At 30.1% G+C, this 22,065-nt stretch overlaps 2 protein-coding genes across 3 annotated transcripts; one reads left to right on the top strand and one right to left on the bottom strand.

Annotated features, from left to right (window-relative positions):
- Positions 1-1,014: 1,014 nt before the first annotated feature.
- On the top strand, positions 1,015-13,154 carry ash1 (histone-lysine N-methyltransferase ash1). The gene is given in 15 exon segments (XM_015317969.2): positions 1,015-1,544; positions 2,043-2,416; positions 2,551-2,762; positions 3,022-3,144; positions 3,232-5,696; positions 5,698-6,705; positions 6,788-7,120; positions 7,215-7,495; positions 7,579-8,075; positions 8,158-8,579; positions 8,668-8,994; positions 9,077-9,249; positions 9,537-9,703; positions 9,795-9,998; positions 10,067-13,154. Coding segments are annotated over 14 exon segments (6,528 nt in total). The 5' UTR covers positions 1,015-1,544; positions 2,043-2,244; the 3' UTR covers positions 10,211-13,154.
- On the bottom strand, positions 12,846-22,054 carry LOC107064892 (uncharacterized). Of its 2 annotated transcripts, none has more exons than XM_015318071.2 (10): positions 21,799-22,053; positions 20,331-21,460; positions 20,044-20,233; positions 18,985-19,724; positions 18,776-18,904; positions 18,486-18,654; positions 18,070-18,354; positions 17,699-17,975; positions 17,293-17,578; positions 12,846-16,264 (listed from the first exon to the last, which is right to left on the bottom strand). In XM_015318071.2, the coding sequence occupies exons 1-10, from the start codon at positions 21,926-21,928 to the stop codon at positions 16,118-16,120; spliced, it is 3,483 nt and encodes a 1,160-aa protein (XP_015173557.1). In that variant the 5' UTR covers positions 21,929-22,053; the 3' UTR covers positions 12,846-16,117. The 2 variants fall into 2 exon arrangements, with proteins under 2 accessions (XP_015173557.1, XP_015173560.1); XM_015318074.2 differs by having other exon boundaries at positions 16,067-16,264; positions 17,241-17,578; positions 21,799-22,054.
- Positions 22,055-22,065: the final 11 nt, after the last annotated feature.

The raw sequence follows: 22,065 nt of genomic DNA on the forward strand, positions 1-22,065 counted from the left end.
ACCGCCGCCTTCGTTACTACGCCTATGACGTGCGCACGTATAGATGGAAGAACTTACTTCGAACAAATAGTTCCGTCAACTAGATGGCGTTACTTCGCGTATCCTTATTCTCTCATTGGTCCGTTCTTATTATTCGAAGCTCTTTGAATTCTTATCGTTTATTGGTTTATATCTTTATCAGATTAGATATTTCTTATTTACTGATCTATTAAGTAATAGATTAGATTATATTTATTTGTTTGTTTTTTCTTTTAACTTTTTAACTATATTAACTTTCGAGATTATTTAGTTGATTTTCAGAATATAATAATATGACGAGTTTCCGGCGTAGGAAGATTTACTGAATTCATTAGTAATGCTCTAATTAATCGCGTTTCATACACGCTTATTCAACCCGAAGTACATTGACTGTAATTTTGTCCTTATTTAAAAAAAAAATATATTAAAACAATACCCAACAACTAAAAATACCGCGTATACTGTAACAAGAATCCTTTGTTTGTATGAATAATATATATATAGATATAATAACAAAAAGTAATTATTATGTATTAATTATAAATAAAATATTCAGATTATGTGTATTCTTTCAATTTTGATTCAAAAATAGATACACTATTTTCACAGTAAGCGTTCCAATTTTATAATACTTTATAGTATAATAATCAGTTAAATCTTATGATAAATAGTTAGATCTTAGAGATAAATAATATTATAGAAAACATTTGTATACCTACAATAAAAGTATTTTATCCTAATCCTGCAGGTAGAATTTAAGCCGAAATAAAACCATTAATCTTTTTCCCTAAGTACTTGAATTTAGGAGGGAAACATTTGAAAAAAGAAAAAAGGCAAAAGAACTCGTGAAAGTTATTGGTTATATGAGAAACTCGATTAGATAAATAGTTGCTTAAATCTATATTATCGACATTGCAAATAATATTAATCGTGTGCAAAGTTCTGTAATGAAAAGATTCTTTAATTTGCCGTAAGGAGGTGTTAGTAACGCACTGATCAAGGTACGCGATATACACGCCGTGTATTCAGATTATTCCACGAAAATATATGTATTTCACCGAGAGTGAATAACCCTGGATCGAGGAAGTGATCAGTAGGAGTTTAAGGATCTTGGAAGGAATATTTTAAACTATAACATTCCTCTTGAGGAGGAAACTAAAGTCTAACTTTCGTTAATTTTCTACGCGAGTGTACCTCTATCTTGGATCTAAAACGCCATTTTGTGAGCACGCATCGCGACGTAAACATCAAAACTTTCTAATCCTATTTATTTCAACGTTAAGAGGATTGATCGTTGATCTATGAAAAAAATTTAATACAAACTTTGTTCGATCATTTGCAATTTATAATCGTTAGAAAAGTTAACGTTTTTTCATTCCTTGCGTAAAGACGTTTGGCGCCAAATCCGGCAGAACGCACCTAGCGTGTTAACAGGCCCACAAACAGCTGTCCCGTTTCTCGCCGATTTTCACGATATCTCAGATCGGTGCTTGATTTTAAGATATCGAGGAAATTCCTTGCACCAGGTAGATCCTTTTTCTAAGATTTTCTTTTTTATTCATTTATTTTTTCCCAAATATTTTCAACCTGTTCCATAACCGTTCTTTTCTCATATAATGCGCCTTATGTTTTGTCACTTGCTCCACATTTTAAAACGAACGTCGGTTACAATTCTTACCTCCCTTAATTTCAAATTAGTCACGAATTCCAATGACGAAATATAATGTAAAATAATTTCTTGGATTTTATATTTTGTCAATTGAATTCATAAAAAAGAAAAGAAAGAATTATAATTATTTACAAGTTATTATATAAATTAGTTTATCTATAAATAATGTCCGATCGATTTGATTGAAAGGTGTTAGAAATTTTATGCTCCAACAAGTGTGTATTATTATTTGCTTGTCTCTAATATTTGTGCAGTATTATGTGCTTATGGATAATCTTATCCACTATAAACACTTGGATAATAGTGTAAGTCAATGTTTAGTTTTGTATTTGTAATCAATTTATTTACATTTCAGTCTTACTCCTCCACTTGTGTATCCTTCAAAGAGAAACGTATCGACATGTAGAAAAGAACTTTATAAGCGTATGGTTAAATCAAGTGAACGGCTAATATTTAAAAATTTTAAAAATGTGATATTAACCAAGATTAATGGTTGAAGTAAAATATAAGGAATGGTATTCAATTGTATTCTCCCTGGATGTCAGATAAGCTGAAAAATGTCTGGTGATTCAGGATGGAGTGCTGTTATCCATCATCCTTCAGAATTAGAATTACAGAATTGGAATTGGGAAGAAAACGATGGAGAACAGGAAAGAGAACTTCCTTCGACAGTTGATATGGATGCCATAAAAGGTGGAGGTAGCTGGGATCCTGCTAATGGAACTAATGGTACTATTTAATATTACATTTTATTTTTATTAATTTTGTGTACTAGAAATACATTATTATAATATCAAATGCGAATATTTTTTTTTCATATTATATATATATATATATATATATATATATATTATCGTACATAGGAACTGATTCTATTGATTCCGAAGAAGATTCTGATTCTGACGAAGAAAGTTCTGGTGGAACCGAAGGCAGCTGTTCTTATTCAGATTCAAATTCAGAATCCGACGACGAAAGTAGCGAAGAGGAAGAAGGGGAAGATACCGGATCTAATTCAGATTGTTCGTCTGAACATAGCGAGCAAACATTTTCAATCCAAGAAGCTAATTTTGAATCGGTATGCATTATAATGTGTGTTTCTGCGAAAGTATGGTAATGTAGGAAATATTAGCCAAATAAATAATGAGTATTAAGTATTCGAATTCCAATGGTCTTTTAGAAAAATATTATTGACAATTGCACATTCGATTTCAATATCATGGCTTTTTTCAATAAAAAAATCTGAATTACATTGCCTGACATTCGAATGGTTATAACACAGATTTATATATTTATTACTTGTAATTATAATAGTATGAAAAACATTAATTGTTTAGGGAGCACTTAAATTAAAGATCAGCATGAAGGGTCCAAAAAAGGAAGATATGGATAAAAGTAAACATGATAAAAATCGAAGAAATATGACTAAAAAGATTAAAGCAACAAATCGCGGAGTAAAAGTAAGTTTTATAAGATTATTTAATGCAACACATTATTTTATTCATTGAAAATTATATGATTACAATGACATTATTTTGTATGATTAGTCTTCAGAATGTAGCAGCGATGACTCTGATTCATTAACAAGTCAGAATTTACAACAAACGCATCAAGCGACTATTCACCAATCGCAGCAACAGCAACAACAACATCAGCCACTTCAAGAAATAAATCAAGAAGACTTGGCAGCTATTTTACCGGATCAAGAACACGAAGATGCTCCGTTTGACGGATTTGAGGACTCTGAAAGTGGTCGTTTGGTATCTAAAGCTATTGAACGTATGTCATTAGGAGCGGACTCAGACAATAGTGATAATGGTGATCAAAATCCTATACCTGTGTATAGTTCGTCGCTTTTACAACAATTTGTTGAAAAAACGGCACTTTTGTCGGAACCTCGAAAAAGACGTAGCAAGTTAGGTAAGAAACTTAACGATACTGAATATCCTTGCGTATCAAATGTATCACCGGATTCAGGCATTCAATCTGTAGATAATAGTCCTTTGCATTTAGCAATTAGTCCAGTAAGTCCGCCAGTTCCCACGCAATCTCCTGTACAACCTGTTGTTCCAAAACCAGCCGTTAACGTGGATAGAGTTTTATATCCACCTAAAAGAAAACCAGGTAGACCTGCAAAAGCAGTATCCACTCAACCCCGTGGCCCAGGAAGGCCCAGATTAAAACCAGAAGTTACTGAGAAGATAGAAAAAGTTGAGAAAAATGAAAAAAGAAATACGCAATTGCAACCAAAGGTTGTAAAGAAAGAATTACCTACCGGAAAGAGGGGTAAAATTAAACAACCTTTGCCAAAATCAACATCAACAACAACTCAACAGGATACATCTGTAGTTAAAAAAGTTAAAGATAAGAAGCCTTTCCAAAATAAACGGTCTAGTACAGTGAAAGTTTTACAGGAGAAAGCGAGTAAGCGAGTAAACGAAAAAGCATCACCAGCTAGAGTTAAGTGCCTAAACAGAACGGTAGCGAATAAAGCTATACGAGAAACGACACAATGTGATAGCAAAGTTTGTAAGAAATTAAGACAAGAAAAACCTAATGTATCTAATAAAAGTATGGTCCCGGTAACACGTCAAAAACAATCTTCGTGCGACCGTAATGCAAGCGAACAAAAACCTGTAAATCCTAATAAAAGATGTTCGAAAGAAAATAGAAATAATGTGGGTACAACAACCAGAAAGCAAAGCTCGTTAAAGAAACCCATTCCGCAAACTACACGACGCGTTTTAAAAGAAAATAAATGTAATAAGAAGAGTAATTCAACGTTTGAAACCAATGGAGTAAGTGTCCAAACATTAATATCCTTACCCATTGGAGAATTAAAGACGGAAAACGTAGAAAATGTATCTAATAAATGTGACAAAGCGACACAACCGATACATAGTCATTGTCACAAACATCATCATCATAAACATCGCCGACGATTGTTAACGCCACCAAAACATCCAATTCGTGTCGATCCGTGTATTGTACAAGAATTAGAAAAGCTAATCGAAGAATTTAGTAGATCTTGTAGTTTAGGAAGAAATAATAATAATTCTAATCATACGGAGTTACCACAAATTTTTCGAGTAAAAAAGCTTACGAAGAAGAGAAAATGTGATTTAAATTCGAATGACGATCAGAAGGTAAAAAGGCGCTTGAAAAAAGATAAGGTACTTTCGAATTCAGATTCAAAGAGCAGTATAAACACGAGTACAAATTCTAATCCAAATGAACAAAGATTACCATTAAAAAAAAGACATTATCATGTGTCTAGTCCTCATAGCTCCCAGAGTTCAAATGCTAGTTGTACCGATACTAATTTGAACGAATCTAATTCGACTGAAAACCATATAGAGGAAGCAATCGAAGCTACTATTAATAGGTATGGTGGAAGTTCAGCATCTTCTGTTCACGAAGAAAATGTCGTAAATACACCTAAAAAGAAACTTAAAGATAATGAAAATGCAGTACCTGAAAAACAAGGAAACAACGCCAGTGAATCTTTAGAAGATAAACCTTTAAATCAATTAGAAGTACAACCTCGAAGAAAGAAGAAGATCGTAAAAGATCTTAGAGTTACGGTTACAAAATTATCCTCTGAAAATCATGGATTATTGGATAAAGTTGATAAATCTGAGAAATCTACCAACGAGAAAAATGTCAAAAATCATGCAGATAAATCGAGTAAATCAGAAAAAATGCTTGCAGACAAAGTTGTAAAATCTGATAAAAATCAAGCGGATAAAGTAGAAAAAGTTGATCCTACGATTGAAAATGAACATTTAGAAAAAGATATAAAAGTTGATGCAGAGGAAAATTTAACTGATAATAGTAACATACAAATAGGTGGACTTGATAAAAAGATCAAATCAGATAATGCGTTAAACGTTCCAAATCCAGTAAATCCTTCTGCAGCATTGCTCCTTACGAAGAAAAAAATTCGAAGGCGTAAAACGATCAATCGTACAGGCTTTCCAACATTAAAAAAAGAAAAAGAAAGTACCTCCTCCTCCTACTGAGACAAGTGTAATTAAAAAGGGAACTGTTGTTCCAGGAAATAATGTAATACCTAAGGATCAAGATCGTATAGAAGAAGATATCCAAGAAAGTAAGCTAGATAGTAAAGTTGCCTTGTCAAGTGACAAAATTTCAAACGACGCTCCGATTGAAGATGACGTTAAACTCAAAAATGGAAATAAATCACAAAATCAAATAGAAATAAAAGATTTTGAAGATTCTAATTCGGGACGCAATATGACATTAAGTCATAGTGGTTCTGATGAGATATTAGATTCTTGTCCAGGACAATTGAGAGTACGTAAAGACCTTGTTGAATCTGACAGTAGTACTCCTTCTGATAAAATATACCCAGTTAAGTTTGAGAAACTTCAAGATTGTAGAATTTATGATGAGAATGCATCGTTAGAAGAATCTCTTGAAAGATATACTCTTCATCAAAGAATAGCTGAACTTAATGAGGAGAATTTAAAGAAGTTAGAACGTGTGAGTGCTCAAGACATTGTGAAAATGGAGTTGGCTGGAGCTGTTTGTTTTAATAATCTTCATAGAAAGAGAAGAGGATCGGTTAGTCCATGTAATTTAACATTGAGAAATGCGAAACGTCTACGAGGTACAGGCTATGATACAGAAAGCGATGCTCCTCTTCTTGGCAGCGATGTAGCTAGTGATGAACACGAAACTGGAAAACAATTGAGTATACCACACACTAGGAAGCAACAATCCAGGTGGAAACAACGTTATTTGCAAGCTGGAATTTTTTCTGGATATGCCAAGGAAGATGATTCAAAGAAAATCTCAAATGCTGAAACTAATTCTGGGAAGAATAAATTGTTATGTGATACAAACGATCATTCGTCTGCGTTAGTACCAACTTCATATCAATGCGGTAAACTTTTACGTCAACGAAAAATGCCATTTCAAATGCCTTATGATATATGGTGGATACAAACTCATCCAAGAGTACAAGATAGAGATTATGTGCCATCTTGGAATTACAAGTAAGTGAAGTATTTTATTTAAATAATATTTAAAGTATTCATTTGTTTGTTTTATTATTTATATATACATTGGGGATTGCAGAAAAATAAAAACGAATGTTTATTACGATGTTAAACCGACAACATTGTACGAGCCGCAATCCTGCGAATGTAAACCAGAAAGTGGTTGTGGGGATGATTGTATCAATCGTATGGTATTTAGCGAATGTTCGCCGCAATTCTGTCCTTGTGGTGAAAAATGTCAAAATCAAAAAATACAAAAACATGAATGGGCACCAGGACTTCAAAGGTTTATGACCGAAAACAAAGGTTGGGGCGTAAAAACTCATCAATTCATTAAGTCCGGAGATTTTATTTTAGAATACGTTGGTGAAGTTGTTTCAGAACGAGAATTTAAATCTAGAATGGCAACAAGGTAATCTATTTTTCTTGATATATTGTCCAACATTAGAGCCTTGCTTCAATGTCTTAAAAAGAAAATCATTTTTCTTGTCCTGTTATTCATTTAGATATGCCGACGATATACACCATTATTGTTTACATTTGGACGGAGGTTTGGTAATAGATGGTCACCGTATGGGTGGTAATGGCAGGTTTGTTAATCATTCGTGTGAACCTAATTGCGAAATGCAAAAATGGAGTGTACATGGACTACCGCGAATGGCTTTATTTGCGTCCAGAGATATAGAACCCGATGAAGAACTAACATACGATTACAATTTTGCACTCTTTAATCCATCGGAAGGTCAACAGTGTAAATGTGGTAGTAGTGCGTGTAGAGGAGTTATAGGTAAATAATAAATAATATTTCTAATCAAGATATATAAACTCATCATGTATATCTTCGTCTAATTTTGTTTGTTATTTTTTCAGGAGGAAAAAGTCAAAGAGTATCAAGAACTATTACCTCGATTCCTTCGCAAATAGAACCAACGGAAAGAAGATCAGTTGGTAGGCCACGTAAAAATGTTCGTAAATCCAACACGATACAATTCACTAATTCTAAGGGAATTTGTAAATCGCGTAAAGTAGGCGATTCTAGTCTTGGTAATGCACCCATGCTTAAACCAATGTCTCACCAGCAACGTTGTTTCGCCCAGCAACATCATTGCTTTCTGTTAAGAAACTTAGAGAAAGTAAAACGACTTAAAGCATTACTTAATCAAATGCAAGTACAAAATGGTAAAACAAAATTTAGTAATACGAATAATATAAAGGACAAAAATTCTGGCGATTCTAAGACGCAATCGGACGCATTCTATTCACAATTAACGGCATTGACAAATACCAATATAAGAACAGTACGTACAAGAAGACTTGCACAAGCGCAGGATGATCCAGAAGTGCATAAGACTGCCAAATTAGCTAAGGTTTATGATTGTTTTGTACATTAAAATGCGTTTATATTATTAATTATACTTATACTTATAATTTGTACATTTCTTTTTCTAGGTGCTAAAAGATTTATACTCTATAGTAGCTAATGCTAATGACGAAAATAACCAATTATTGTGCGCACCATTCGTGAATTTACCAGCTAAAAGAAAATTACCTGATTATTATGAAAAAATATCAGACCCTATAGATTTGAGTATGATAGATCAGTGTATTGGTACTGGTCATTACAAAACCGCCGAACAATTTGATCAAGACATGATAAGACTTTTTGATAATAACGTAAGGTTCTTCGGCAGAACATCCGAAGTTGGAATAGCAGCTGCTAGACTTAGAAAATTGTATTTGGGAAGTAAACCAGATTTTATAAAAGCTATAACGGAAGCAACAGGTTCGCCTCCTTCTCAAGGATTTTTACCTTCTCGAGGATCTTCTTCTGGAGAAGAAGATGTTATTAGATGTATATGTGGACTGCATAGGTAATTTAAAATATCAAATGTTTTAGACGATCTAATCTTGTTCACATTTATTTTTTCTTATAATAAAACAAATTGATTTTATATTTAGGGACGAGGGCCTAATGATACAATGCGAACGATGTCTTGTTTGGCAACACTGTGACTGTGTCAAAGCTGACGTAAATGTTGAATCTTATTTGTGCGAAAGGTGTCTGCCAAGACCAGTTGATTTAGAGATACCGCTGGAAGGTGAGGAAGAAGAGGAAGGCAAGACACATTTTGTAACATTGTTACGAGGAGACTTACAACTTAGACAAGGAGATACGGTATATGTATTAAGAGATACACCCGAAAAGCATACGTATAAAACTATTCAAAAACCAGATTATGAACAGATGGATATCTTCAGAATTGAAAGACTTTGGAAAAATACAGAGTAAGTATCTACAAAATATTGAACACGAATAAAACAAAACAAAAGCTTACAAGACATTGATAATAATTAAATTATCTTATAGGGGAGAAAGATTTGTGTTTGGTCATCATTATTTAAGACCTCATGAAACTTATCATGAACCAACTCGCAAGTTTTATGAAAACGAAGTAGTATGCGCACCTTTGTACGAAGCAGTACCATGTGATCTTGTTGCTGAACGTTGTTGGGTTCTTGACCCACATACTTTTTCTAAAGGTATTACAATAACTACACTTTTTCTTATTATCATTATTTTGTTAGTTCTGGAAACGATTATTTTTTTACCAAGGGTAAGTTGCTAAACTTGCCCTCGAACCCTCCTCCTTTATCTGGGCTTGGGACCAGCTAGCTATTATCTAGGTATCTAGATATTAACTAGGCGGAGTTAGAATAATTAAACAATATCAATAATAATTATTATACAGATATTATATATATATATATTATGTATAAAAATGATTTTTGTTATTGTTTTTTATTTAATTATTTTCTTATGAATATAGGCCGACCAGTTGGATCTACACCAGAGCACACTTATGTTTGTGAGTATCGCGTTGATCGAGCTGCACGTCTTTTTACTAAAGTAGCAAGAGCCAGACATCAAGTGTGCACAAAACCTTATGCATTTGAAACATTTCCACAACGGATCAAACATTATCGCACATACTTGGTAATATATTCTAACTTTTTAATATTACAATTTATTTTAAACAATTTTAAAATACAGATTAATACAATTTAATAATAATAATTATTTTTAGCCACACAGTCTTGATGGTATTAACATTGGAAATAAAGGGAGTAAAGATAAAAAGAAAAATAATCAAGATACTGATAGTCATCAAAAAGTAGAGTCATCTGATAATACAAAAGCAAATAATAAAGAAAAAGCATCTAGCAGCAGAACTAGACGAAGATCTAGTGAAATGTTAACAATTGCACCATCTGTTACATCTTATGCTCAGGTAATAAAAAAGAAAATGGTTTGAATCCTCCCTCCTTATATAAGCTCTCTAAAAATAAACTTTTACAGAGGGAAGAACAGAGAAAGAGACTGAATAGCATTCTGGTTAATTTGTTGCAAAAAATGCCAAATAAAAAAGATCCATTGGACTTATCATTCCTTCTGGAAAGGAATAGACGTAATCGTAAAAGACCAACCGGACTTAATCCGTGACATTGGATAATACATCAACAATAATATTGTGTTATGTGTAGGTAACAAACTCTTATTAAGAAATTCGAGAGAATAGATAAACTGGCTAATAATCTTTAAATAACTCGAAACAGCAATACGTAAATATGTCTAACTATTTTGTCCTTCTCTTAAAGAAAATATTGAAAAAGCGTTTCCTTTTTCATACAACCCGTCCATTCATGTAATCTGTATTGGAAACGTAGCCATGCATTACATTTCCTGGATATAAATTAAGCTAACTAAGAGGTTTTTATAAATATTGTTTTCTTAATAACATAAAACAATAGAAAATAATTTCACTCAATTGAAAATATTTTCTATAGTTTTATCATATTTTTATGTGAAAGACTGTATTTTCACTGGTGTGTTGGCGAATTCTTGTATAGTACTTTTTTATGAGAACTAATTTGATAATAATTGATATGGAAACGATTGGCTTTAATCTTGCCAATAATAATTCTGGCATAATCTGTTGCCAGTACATTGATATATGTATATTAACGAATAAATATTAGTTCTGATTCGAGTTTCAGTGAAGGTACGGTCGTTAATTATTTATAAAAAAAAAAAAAAAAAAATATATAATAATAATAAAAATAAAAAATAAAATCCCGGATAGTATATCGCGTACAGTTTATAACTGTTTTAACTTATTAATAATGATTTTCATATAAATACAAATTATCTGAAAATAATATACGATTTCAAATGCATATGTATAACAAGCAAAAGAAACGTGTTATTCTCTATTTGGATGTAGCAGGCTACTTTAATATTGAACAATTGTATAGAATCATTTGTAAATCCTCTCATAGTTTGATGTAGTTAAATGTACAAAGGTAATGAATTACACAAAGAAATGAGATCATATGAAGGAAGTAACGAGAATAATGAATATATAGATTAATAGAAAGAGAAAGAAGAGAGAAAGAAAAAGAGAGAGAGAGAGAATTTGTGAAAATTTATTGCACAAAATATTAATATTATATTTTTCATAAAAACTTCCAGTGTCATTTGAATCAAGTGTATAGTAGATTTTTCAATTAATAGAGCAAGTCTTACTAATGTATTTAATTTATCCAAATATATATATATATATATATATATATATATATATATATATATATATACTTCTATATATATGTATATATATATAGAAGTATATATATGTTACTATATTCAAGAGTGTTTAAACATTGCTATGAATTGTAAATAAATATACACACAGATCTATAATACGCATATGAGAGGTATCGAGTGTTTATACACAGCACATTCACACATGGCACATATAACACAAGACACACAAGACGCTAGCTGCTGCATGCACACATATACAATTTACTATTTATTGCTGAATTAAAATCTATAATAATCATGTTACATTAATGTATTTAATATGCATACAAACTTAATATGCGTCAAATTTATTTTATATTTTAACTCTAGCGTATTACCTGATCTTAATTTTAATTATTATTAAAATAATTTTCAGCTGACGTAAGGCGAAAGTATTCGGTGCGAATTGTGTGCATTTTCTTAAAATATATATATACATAATATATATTTATAGATCGGTCGATTAACAAAATATATTAAATGTATATTTTAACATATATTGATTTCGTTTTACACTTATAATCAATGATTTTTTTTTTTTTTTAATTATACTTTTAGTAGGAGAATATTAAAAAAGAAATATTTATATAAGAGGAGGACTAACAAGGGTGGAGGTATTGTGGATACTAAATTAGTTTAGCGAGTGGTGATTTTATTAAATATTGAATATTTAAGAAGCTTAAAAAAATCTTAATAATAACACGTAGTTATACAGACCGTTGAGCTATATTATCCATGACAGTTAATTTTTCTTTTTCTTTTTTAAAATAGTTCAAATAATATCACTCTCACAATTCTACAGTTATATAGTATAAACTATACAGTGCACTTACATGATTGTAATAGTGTTGTAACATGGATCATTGTTTGGAAATGTGTAATATCACCACATAATATGTATATTTAGGCTTTCCGGAATGCTTTCATTATTGCTACATATATATATATATATATAAACACAAATAGTACCATGACGTTGTTTATTATGTTATCACAATCTACAACAAGAAACTATCGACACGGATATATTCAAATATATAAACTTGTATTATATAACTTTTATACTAAGTGTCCTTCACAAATATTCATTATCTAAGAATTACACATGCATTCTATAAAAGTAAATAAAATAATGCGTCATCATCAAACATAATGAAAATATATAAATCCTATACATGTACACGAGTAGATAATTCTAAATTATGAATTATTTTTTTAATCATTTATGCGTTTATATATTTGTTTTTCTTTTTCTTTTTTTTTTTTTTCTTGAAATATTATACCGCAATCATTTTGAAATTCTACAAATTTTCATCTTAGCAAATATAAAAATCAACGAAATATATCTACTCTCTAACGCTTTATTATAATATTACAAAAATACTTACATATTAATGGGTGTAATAATTAAAAACACGTAATCGGTTATCTCGCCCAATATTTTTTTCGTCTTACGTCTAAATTATTTCGATCGAAATAAATAAATCATTGAAAATAATGAGAAGGGAAAGATGTTTATTTAAAATAAGCCCGTGGAGACAAACAAAGTAATCTCAATTAAAAATAATACATATTTATCGTTATATTCTACACACACACACGCAAGAATCGTGGTAATAAAATTTATACTTTTTACTCTTCGAATCATTGAGAATATTTCATTGAAATTATACAAACAAATTTTTGCGATTATTACAAAAAGCGGCAACTCTTTAAAAATTGTATAAGTAGGAATATTATGTACAGATTCCTGTATTTCTTTCTGAAAAAGATAAATATATACACATAAAAATCGAAAATTATACTTCGTCCACTCTCGCATGCGTTTTATTCGAAAATTGTATTCCTTCTTTCCTTAAACATCATCATAATTGTAATAAAACATTGTCTTTTATATAAAAAATGAAGAAATAAATTGAAGTTATAATATAAACATATACATAGATATAAAGGAATATATCTTAAAAGATTACATTAACAAGATACATACATAAGTATAACAAAATATTAGTAACAATATCATTTTTTTGTCTAACTAATAATTTTTAACGATTAATGCACAGATATAGGACTAAAAGGATAGCGAATTAATATTTGATTTCTTATATCCAAGTTTATTTAGAAAATATACACTAATTACTCTAATATTGTTTATAATATAATAATTATATTGATAAAACTAGGTAGAAGAAATCTTTTATTTCTTTGAATAAGTTTGTACATATTTTCGTTAACAATTAAATTTATCGATTATGTACTATATATAATCTTTCTCGTATAGAAAAAATTTCGAATATGACGCATTTGGGTGATTTTACAGAAGGCATTGCAAATATTGTGAAACTTTGAATTGTGGTAACATTATATGGTATATTATACTATCCTACGCTTAGCTTAAATAGATTTTTCTTATTATTTCTTATAAAATATGTCACACTCTCTTCATACTTCTTTTAACATTCTCACAATTTGAATATATAATTATCTAAATTCTAATTTATAATAATCAACTTTACGTATCAGGTAAAGACATTTCTTCATTTAAGAAATGTCTTTCGCTGTACAATATTTTTTTTTTGTTTTTTTGTTTTTTTTTTTTTAAAGGAAGAGCAGATAACAAGATTTTGATAATTATTAGTAAAAGTATTATGCACTTTACTATATATTATAATTTTGTTTGATAATAAGTATAAACATATTAGCCAAGTTATCTGCCTCTTACCAATTTTTTATCTTTTAAAATTTATATTTTAATTATAATAGGGTCAATTGTGTTCTTATGTCAACCCTAATGATTCACCACGTATATTTTTAAAATGCAAGTGCTTATATTACAACACAGATAGTTACATGACATTATTTTTTACTTCATTGCAATAATGAAAAAAATTTTTGCTTTTTTTTTTTTTTCTTTTTTTACATATTACTTTATATAACTAATTCGATACCTTTTAAATTGTTCTATAGGAAAAAATTTAAGATGATAATTAATAATGTATTATTTTAAAACAACAAAATTCAGAAAAAAAAAAATGCTAGTGTAATTTTAAAACATACTATTAGCATTTTTTTTTTTTTTTTTTTTTTGAAATATATAGACAGAGGAATTACACTGGATTACAGATACATTTAACATGCTACATAAGCAACTGAAGTATATATTGTTTTTTTATGTTATTTATTTTATCATAATTTGTAAATTTACATGTGATATCATTAATTCTCTCATATATATTTTATTTTGCAAAATCAATAGATCGTTTCTTGTATTATCTTTAGAAAATGGTATTAAATAAAAATATTTTTTTTTCTCTCGCAACTCTGATCATTCTCTATGACATTTGTACCGAACATTTTATAAGAGGCTTATATTTTTGCCTATATTATTTGTTTATTTGTTTTTTTTTTTTTTCCATTTTCTTCTTCTAAATTTTATACAATTTAATTGTATACAATGATAAAGATAGTTTTTCTTTTTCTTTTTACAACCTTCCCCTCCACCCCCACACACACATCAGCATAATAAAAAATAATTTTGTATAAACACAGGTCCAAGAATAATTTATTCATTGCCATGTTCTTTGTACACCATTATTGTGATATGGAGAAAGTTTAAACATAATGGGTATTTTAGTCCTTAATTTTTGTTTCTGTGTGACAAAATACAACAATATTCGTTTAAAAATTTGTCTCTTAAAATATAAATATAGATTATTACCAATTATTAGTTTTGCATAACTCAATTATGAGATATGTACATATTTACATTGTTTCCTTTATAATAATAATAATAATAATAATAATATTAGTAATAATAATAATAGTAATAATAATAGTAATAATAATAATATAATAATAGAATAATAATAATAATAATAATAATAATAATAATAATAGTAGTAATAATAATAAATGGTTAAAGATTGTTGCCATAAAGCTAATCATGTAATGTATCCATACATAGTAATATTCCTCTTTAAACATTTGTTATAAACCCGTTATAAAAGTAATAATTATACTATTTATATCGATTATATGTCAATGTAATTATGTTAATGCACTTGCAGAATTAGAACTACGTTTAATTGATAATACAGTAATCCCTATATGTGTGTATACAGAGAAATCGCGTAAACGGAACCATAAAAATCATTTGAAATGACCCATTCCACATTCTCAATTATGTATACAGTTCTTACTAGAGTAAAAATGTAAGTTTACGCAATTAGGAAATAAAATACACTAAGGACTTCCCAAATTTACGTTTACCTATAACACATCGTGATGACATTAATGCTCTGGTAGTTCAAACACATTAAAATGAATCCATATAATAAATGGAGGGATTACTGTATATGTAAATAAATATATGTATATAAATAATATAATATATTTATATACATATATTATTGATATATTTAGTGATATTAACTATGATATAATAATATTAAATTTTGTAAAATGATTTTTTTTTTTACTTTTCTGCACATCTTTCAACGCACCATTATTTTGTATAGTAGATAATTTAGAATTTCGATACCATTATTCATTTGTAAAACCCTTCAAATTGTTTTATTGTATTGTATGTATTGTTGAAGCATTCGAAAGCATATCATTTATTGCTATTTATGCAATATTTCCTACAAAAACGTACACGTTGCAAGATAATGAAACAAAAACAAAATAAAAAATAAATGAATGTATTATTGCTACTCGTTATTTTTTTTATTATTTTTTTTTATTTTTTTATCTAGAAATATATATTTTCTACTTGTGTTGATGGGACGACTGTTGGACATCTGTAGTAGCATTCTGATTGGGATAAGAATATGTCTGTGTATATCCTTGCCATCTTTGTGGATGATTATACTTAGCCTCTGAATCCTCAGAGATTTCTGTTACACTTGTGCTTATCTGTAAATATGAATATTCATATATATCTCATATATATATATACACATATACATATATATATATATATATATGTATATTTAAAGTATATCATTTCAAATCTATTACGTTCAAAAATCATTATCGATGCACGCTATATTTGTACGATAAATTTAAGTAAAGCCAATTATTATCATCTAGAAAAGAAATAAATTACTCGTTATAATAAGCAAGCTATTTAAAAAGTGGACAAAAACAAAAATACAAAATAAAATATACACGTTAACAAAAAAAGAAGATTTACTGAATAATATCCACCATGGTTTTTATAAGCAAATAATCTTAATACATTTTAAAAACGAATATTATTTTATGCATATAAAACACTTACTTTTCAAAGTGTAGTTTTAAAAAATATCTCATTACTCATAAGTTCAATTTTTGTTTGTGTACAAGATTATTTAGTCTATAATATATACCATTAGTGTTTGTACAGTTTTATCTTTTGTATTTTAAATGAGAATCAGAAAGTGAGGTAGAGTGAGTGGTCCTTTTTCTAGAAAATAATGTATAGAGAATATTGTGAACTTATTCAAATTTTTGGATTTTTCTTTTTTCTTCAAAATACGTGTAGCAATATAAATATTATTTTTTAAAACTCCGTCAACTTCTTTTATACATATGTTATATAAACACAAAAAGAAAAGAAACTAAGTTTTAGATATGCGATCGTTCTCTTCGTTGATATACTTATCACAGTCATTTTAATAATTTTTTTTATATGTAATGTGCAATATGTAACATCTCGAATTATGCTATTTTTTTTTTAGCACACTCCTTTAACTCCATGTTTAGAAATCTAAAAGTAATTCGTCAGTGTAAGACGAAATATTTTGTTCAGCTAATTAAACTAGTTACATATAAGATAGTAAATATGTGAATAATATAGCAAAACAGTATAGAAACAAGAAATATTGAAAAGAAGGCATCTATACCTTACTTTCTGTTCCACTCTGGTAACATTTACTGTGCTGGGATTATTGTTTGCTTACAGCTTGGCTACCAGCTGCAGTTGTCTGCCCACTTGACTGTTGCGGATCCCAATACTGATTATAATACTGTTGGTTCCAATTTCCATTACCATAACCTTGCTGATTGTAACTACACTGGCTGTACGATGATCCTCCTTGGCCATAACTCTTCCAACTGCCTGATTGCTGTTGACCTGCCCATCCTCCTCCTTGTACCCACCCTCCTCCTTGAGATTGGCTGCTACTGGACCAACTACCACCACCACCTGGTTGATTCCATCCTGATGATTGTGATCCTTGGTAACTACTAATAACCAAAGTAAAGATTAAGCAATTAACGTTTATATACATATATTTATATATTTTTTAAATAGATGATATAACAACAACGATTAGATACATTGTGTAAATTAAAAACATCTTATACCTAGCTGAACCCCATCCACCACTTTGTCGTGCTACAGATCGATTTCTATCATTTCCACTTCTTCTGTCATTATTTCCACCTCTCCTATCTCCTCCACGATGTGGTGGGATAAGCATACCACCCCTGCTTCTCCAGGTGCTTGGAGGGCCATATCCTCCACTATGTCTCATATGACCTCCTCTAATAGATCTGTCTCTCCAACTTCCCATACTACTACTACTGCCACCGCCACCACCACCACCACCGCGCCACATGGAATTACGATTTCTATTTGGGTCTGCAAAAAGTATAAATGCATAATCAAATTATATTATTATTATTATTATCATTATATGAGAAAACGGGGAAAGAATAAAAACAAAACTACTCACAACTACTTCTTCTGTCACGATGATCCCGATGATCTCGACTATCTCGACTATCTCGACTATCACGACTATCACGACTATCTCTACTATCACGACTATTTCGTGAATCACGGCTGTCTTTATGACCTTCATTTCTTGGTCGTTTACTGCTAGATTGTTGTTGTCCGTAACCAGCTTCCTTTCCTTCCTTGTTATACTTTTCTATTAATTTTTTACCATCTTCTTTATTAAGTTCGACCCAATTAACTTCATTGAAAGATTCTCCAACTTCTGGAGCACTAAAATTGGCTATAAAATTGAACATTTTAATTAGACAACTTGTATATACATGATGTATACACATTATTCGATAATATCTATTACATATATCCTTTTAAATATCGTAACAGAAAAATGATTATGAACAATTAGAAACAAACCTTTCATTTCCATGACTACTGAATCAGGAACAGCCTTTCCATCAATTGCTTCATGTTTAGCAGTGCGTGCTTTGAATTCTTCATTTGTTGGTACTACAATTATTGCCCTACGTTGAAATCCACTGAAATTCTTCATTTTTCGTCTTTGCGCAGAAGGATATACATTTGTCTATATAAGTTTCATAAAAAAGAAATATAAAATATAAATGTTACAATAATTATTAATGTCTTGTAAATACAGATATATCAATTACATCTTTCAATTTCATTGATGTATATTTATCTCTCACCTGATCTAAAATATAATTACGTCTTCTACTGCATGCCATTTCTAATAATTTGTTTAATGTACGAGTACACTTTTCAATAAGTACTTCCCATCGACCATGATAGTTTTGTTTCCGTGGTTGACCCATATTCTAAATAAACAAAATTTTCAATCATTAATCTTATGAATGATAAACACAACGAATAAAATATTTATATTTTAAGAACGTACTTTCATTTTATCAACGAGCGTGCTTATTCCCAAAATATTGTACATTTTTTCTGGGTATTGCGCTGCATATTTTGTCGCCCATACTGTTTTTCCAGCTGCAGGTAAACCACACATCATTAGAACTTCGCAATCTTCTTTCTTTTCCGGTCTTCGTGGTCCTGGAGTTCTATCTTTGAGATCAATGTTACCCACTACATTATATCCTTCCAAAATATCTTCGCACCATGGTTTTTCTTGACCAAAATTACAAGTAAAAGTACAATTTTTACTTAAAACATGTGGAAATAATGCTTTATCTCCAAGTTCTTCTCTAGGTATGGAAAATGCAGTTCCTAAATCTTTTCCGTTCAGTGTATATGATAATACAACGTTATTTTCAAGAGACATGTCTGCATAACATCCAATAATGTCATCCTTAGTAAATTGAGATCCATAATCTTCAAACTTATTTTCTGTACATTTCTTTCCTGTCGCGCTATAACCGTAACTTAATTTGTCTTCGCCAAGTTGCATAGAAGTATGAGAAGCAGACCATCCTACACGAAGTACGTGCGAATATTCTTCGTCTTGCGCATTAATGGAACAGTGATCAACGATTTTAGCTTCGTAATAAATTTTCCCACTTTTGTAGCCATGAGATGCCCTAGCTCCTGCCCATATATAGCCAAAACCATCGTTGTGCATCGGCGTAGCAGATAGAAAATTATTTTTTTCAATAAGTAGATTTAAATCTGAATCATCTGCAAACATCATAACATATAATCAATTAAATTTTCAATAAAATATTAAAAATGATATATTAGGTGGTTCGGAAAGTCGTTTCGTTTATCTTTTGTAAAAATGAAGATAATTTTTGCTTCGAGGTTAAACCTAAACCTTTCAAGTGATCATAAATAGTTAAATTTGATAAATTTAACCTCTCATCGATCTCATGTGTTACTATTTGTCGGTTTGCATTAACTAATGCCATTATTGCGTCAGCAAAAAACGAAACGACTTTCCGAACCACCTAATATAATATGATATGTACTAAGAACATTAAAAATGTTAATAACTTACACCAAGAGAGAACAACAGCATTATCATCAATTTCAGGTTCATTTTCTGATAAAGGCGATGAAGGAGATTTTGGCAATTCTTCTTGAGGACTAGAAGATCTTTTACGTTTTCTGTCATTATGATCCATATTCCAGTCTTTACTACCTTCCTTTATGTTTTCTTCACGTTTAACTTCTACCATTTCTACGTCCTATGGTAAAAAGACAAAAAATGAAAATTCAATTATTAACAAACCAATAAATCCATTACAAGATAAAATAAGAAATTAAACATTCATATTAAATTACCTGGTCACCTACGGATGCATCATTACATGCATCTTCAGTTATTACCTTAGTATCTGATAATTGTCGATCATCTTTATCTACCTTTGTTTCTTCTTCATTCTTAATATTTTTGTTATCTTCTGATTGTACTGTCTCAGATTCTTTTTGATTTTCGCAAATAACTGAAATCGGTTGTCCTACTGGTTTTTCTATTGATAAATCTTTATCCTCTTTCTCAGTTACATGTTCTATGGTTTCTATATTTTCTTTCATTTCGACATCACAGTCCACATCGGAAACATTATCTTTTGATTGATTATCTATTACACTTTTTTCTACATCTTTTTGTGATTCTTCATTCAATGCATTTTGAATACTTTCATCTGTTGATTCAACATTCTTCAAATTGCTTTCATTATCAACAGTTTCATCCTTTTCCATCTCAACATCAGGTTGTTCTTTTTCGTTCATTTGTTTTGTCTTATCTTCAGATTTTTCACTAGAATCTATTGATATCTCGGAAGATTGTTCCTCAGCACGTTCCTTTGCTTCTTGTACCGATGAATCTGTTACTGGTTCATCTTCTGATGAATCTTTCAATAACGTTTCTTCTGATGTCTCTTTCAATAGTGCATATTCTGAACTGTCTTTCAATAATGCATCTTCTGGATTATCTTTCAATAATGCATCTTCGTCCATATCAATTTTTAATAAATTATCTTGTTCTTTTTTATCTTCGCTCGAGTCTTCCTTAAGATCTTCTGAAGTAGACATTTGTACCTTTTCCTGTGGAAGCGTTGTTGGTACATCTTGTTCATCTTCTTCGTCTTCCTCTTCATTATCCTTTTGAGGAGGAGGAGGAGGAGTTTTTAAATCTCTTTCAGTAGTTATATCATCTTCTGGAATTTGTTCAGTAGTAGTCAATAAATCTTTAGTTTTCTCCATATCTTTATTTGACATAGATGTTTTAGTAGATACTGTTGTCGTTAGATGCTTTGGTGTACTTCTGGTACTAATTTTTGTCGGTGTCAGGGATGAACTTCTAGAAGAACGACTTGGTGTTTTTGGCGGTTGAACTGATTTCTTACTCGCTTCCTTCAAAGCGGTATCATCTACACTTTCTGTATTTTCAGTCATCTTTTGTTCGGGTTCTAAAATATAAATAAACATTTTTATAATTAATGATTAAAATGTAGAAAATAAATAAATATCTGCATAATGCAAATAATATTACATTTAAAAGCGACACGATATTAATAAATACAATTTAAAAATGACTAGGCTATAACAATGACTAATGTTAAATGTTAAATGATAGAAAATGGAATATTTATTCAGTATAGAAATGTTGTTAATAATATAAAAATAATAAGAGATATTATAATGTACATTACAAGTTAATCGATAAGGATGTTTACGAAAGGGGTGAGGAGAATGGTGGGAAAGCTTGTAGATGTAAGTTGTTTACTGTTTCAAAGGCAAAACTTACTGTTTTCCGTTTCCTCTTCCAACGCCTTCCTAAGTCTCTCAACAAGAACCGCTTTGTTGCCCTTCGTGTCAAGGCCACGCTGAGACAGCTGCACTCTTAACTCAACGACTTTTAATTTAGCTGGATCCATAGCGTGTATTATCCTAAGAATTTAGACGATTGAATCACTTTTACTTCACTAAATATTCACAAGAAGTCCCATACACGCGCCAGTGACCCGCGCTACATATACAATATGGCGGTTATGACTGCAAACAACGCGTTACG

Source organism: Polistes dominula, unplaced genomic scaffold (genome assembly GCF_049000335.1).
Source record: "Polistes dominula isolate Pdom_NZ unplaced genomic scaffold, Pdom_raw_medaka contig_16, whole genome shotgun sequence".
In the NCBI taxonomy this organism is placed as follows: Eukaryota; Metazoa; Arthropoda; class Insecta; order Hymenoptera; family Vespidae; genus Polistes; species Polistes dominula.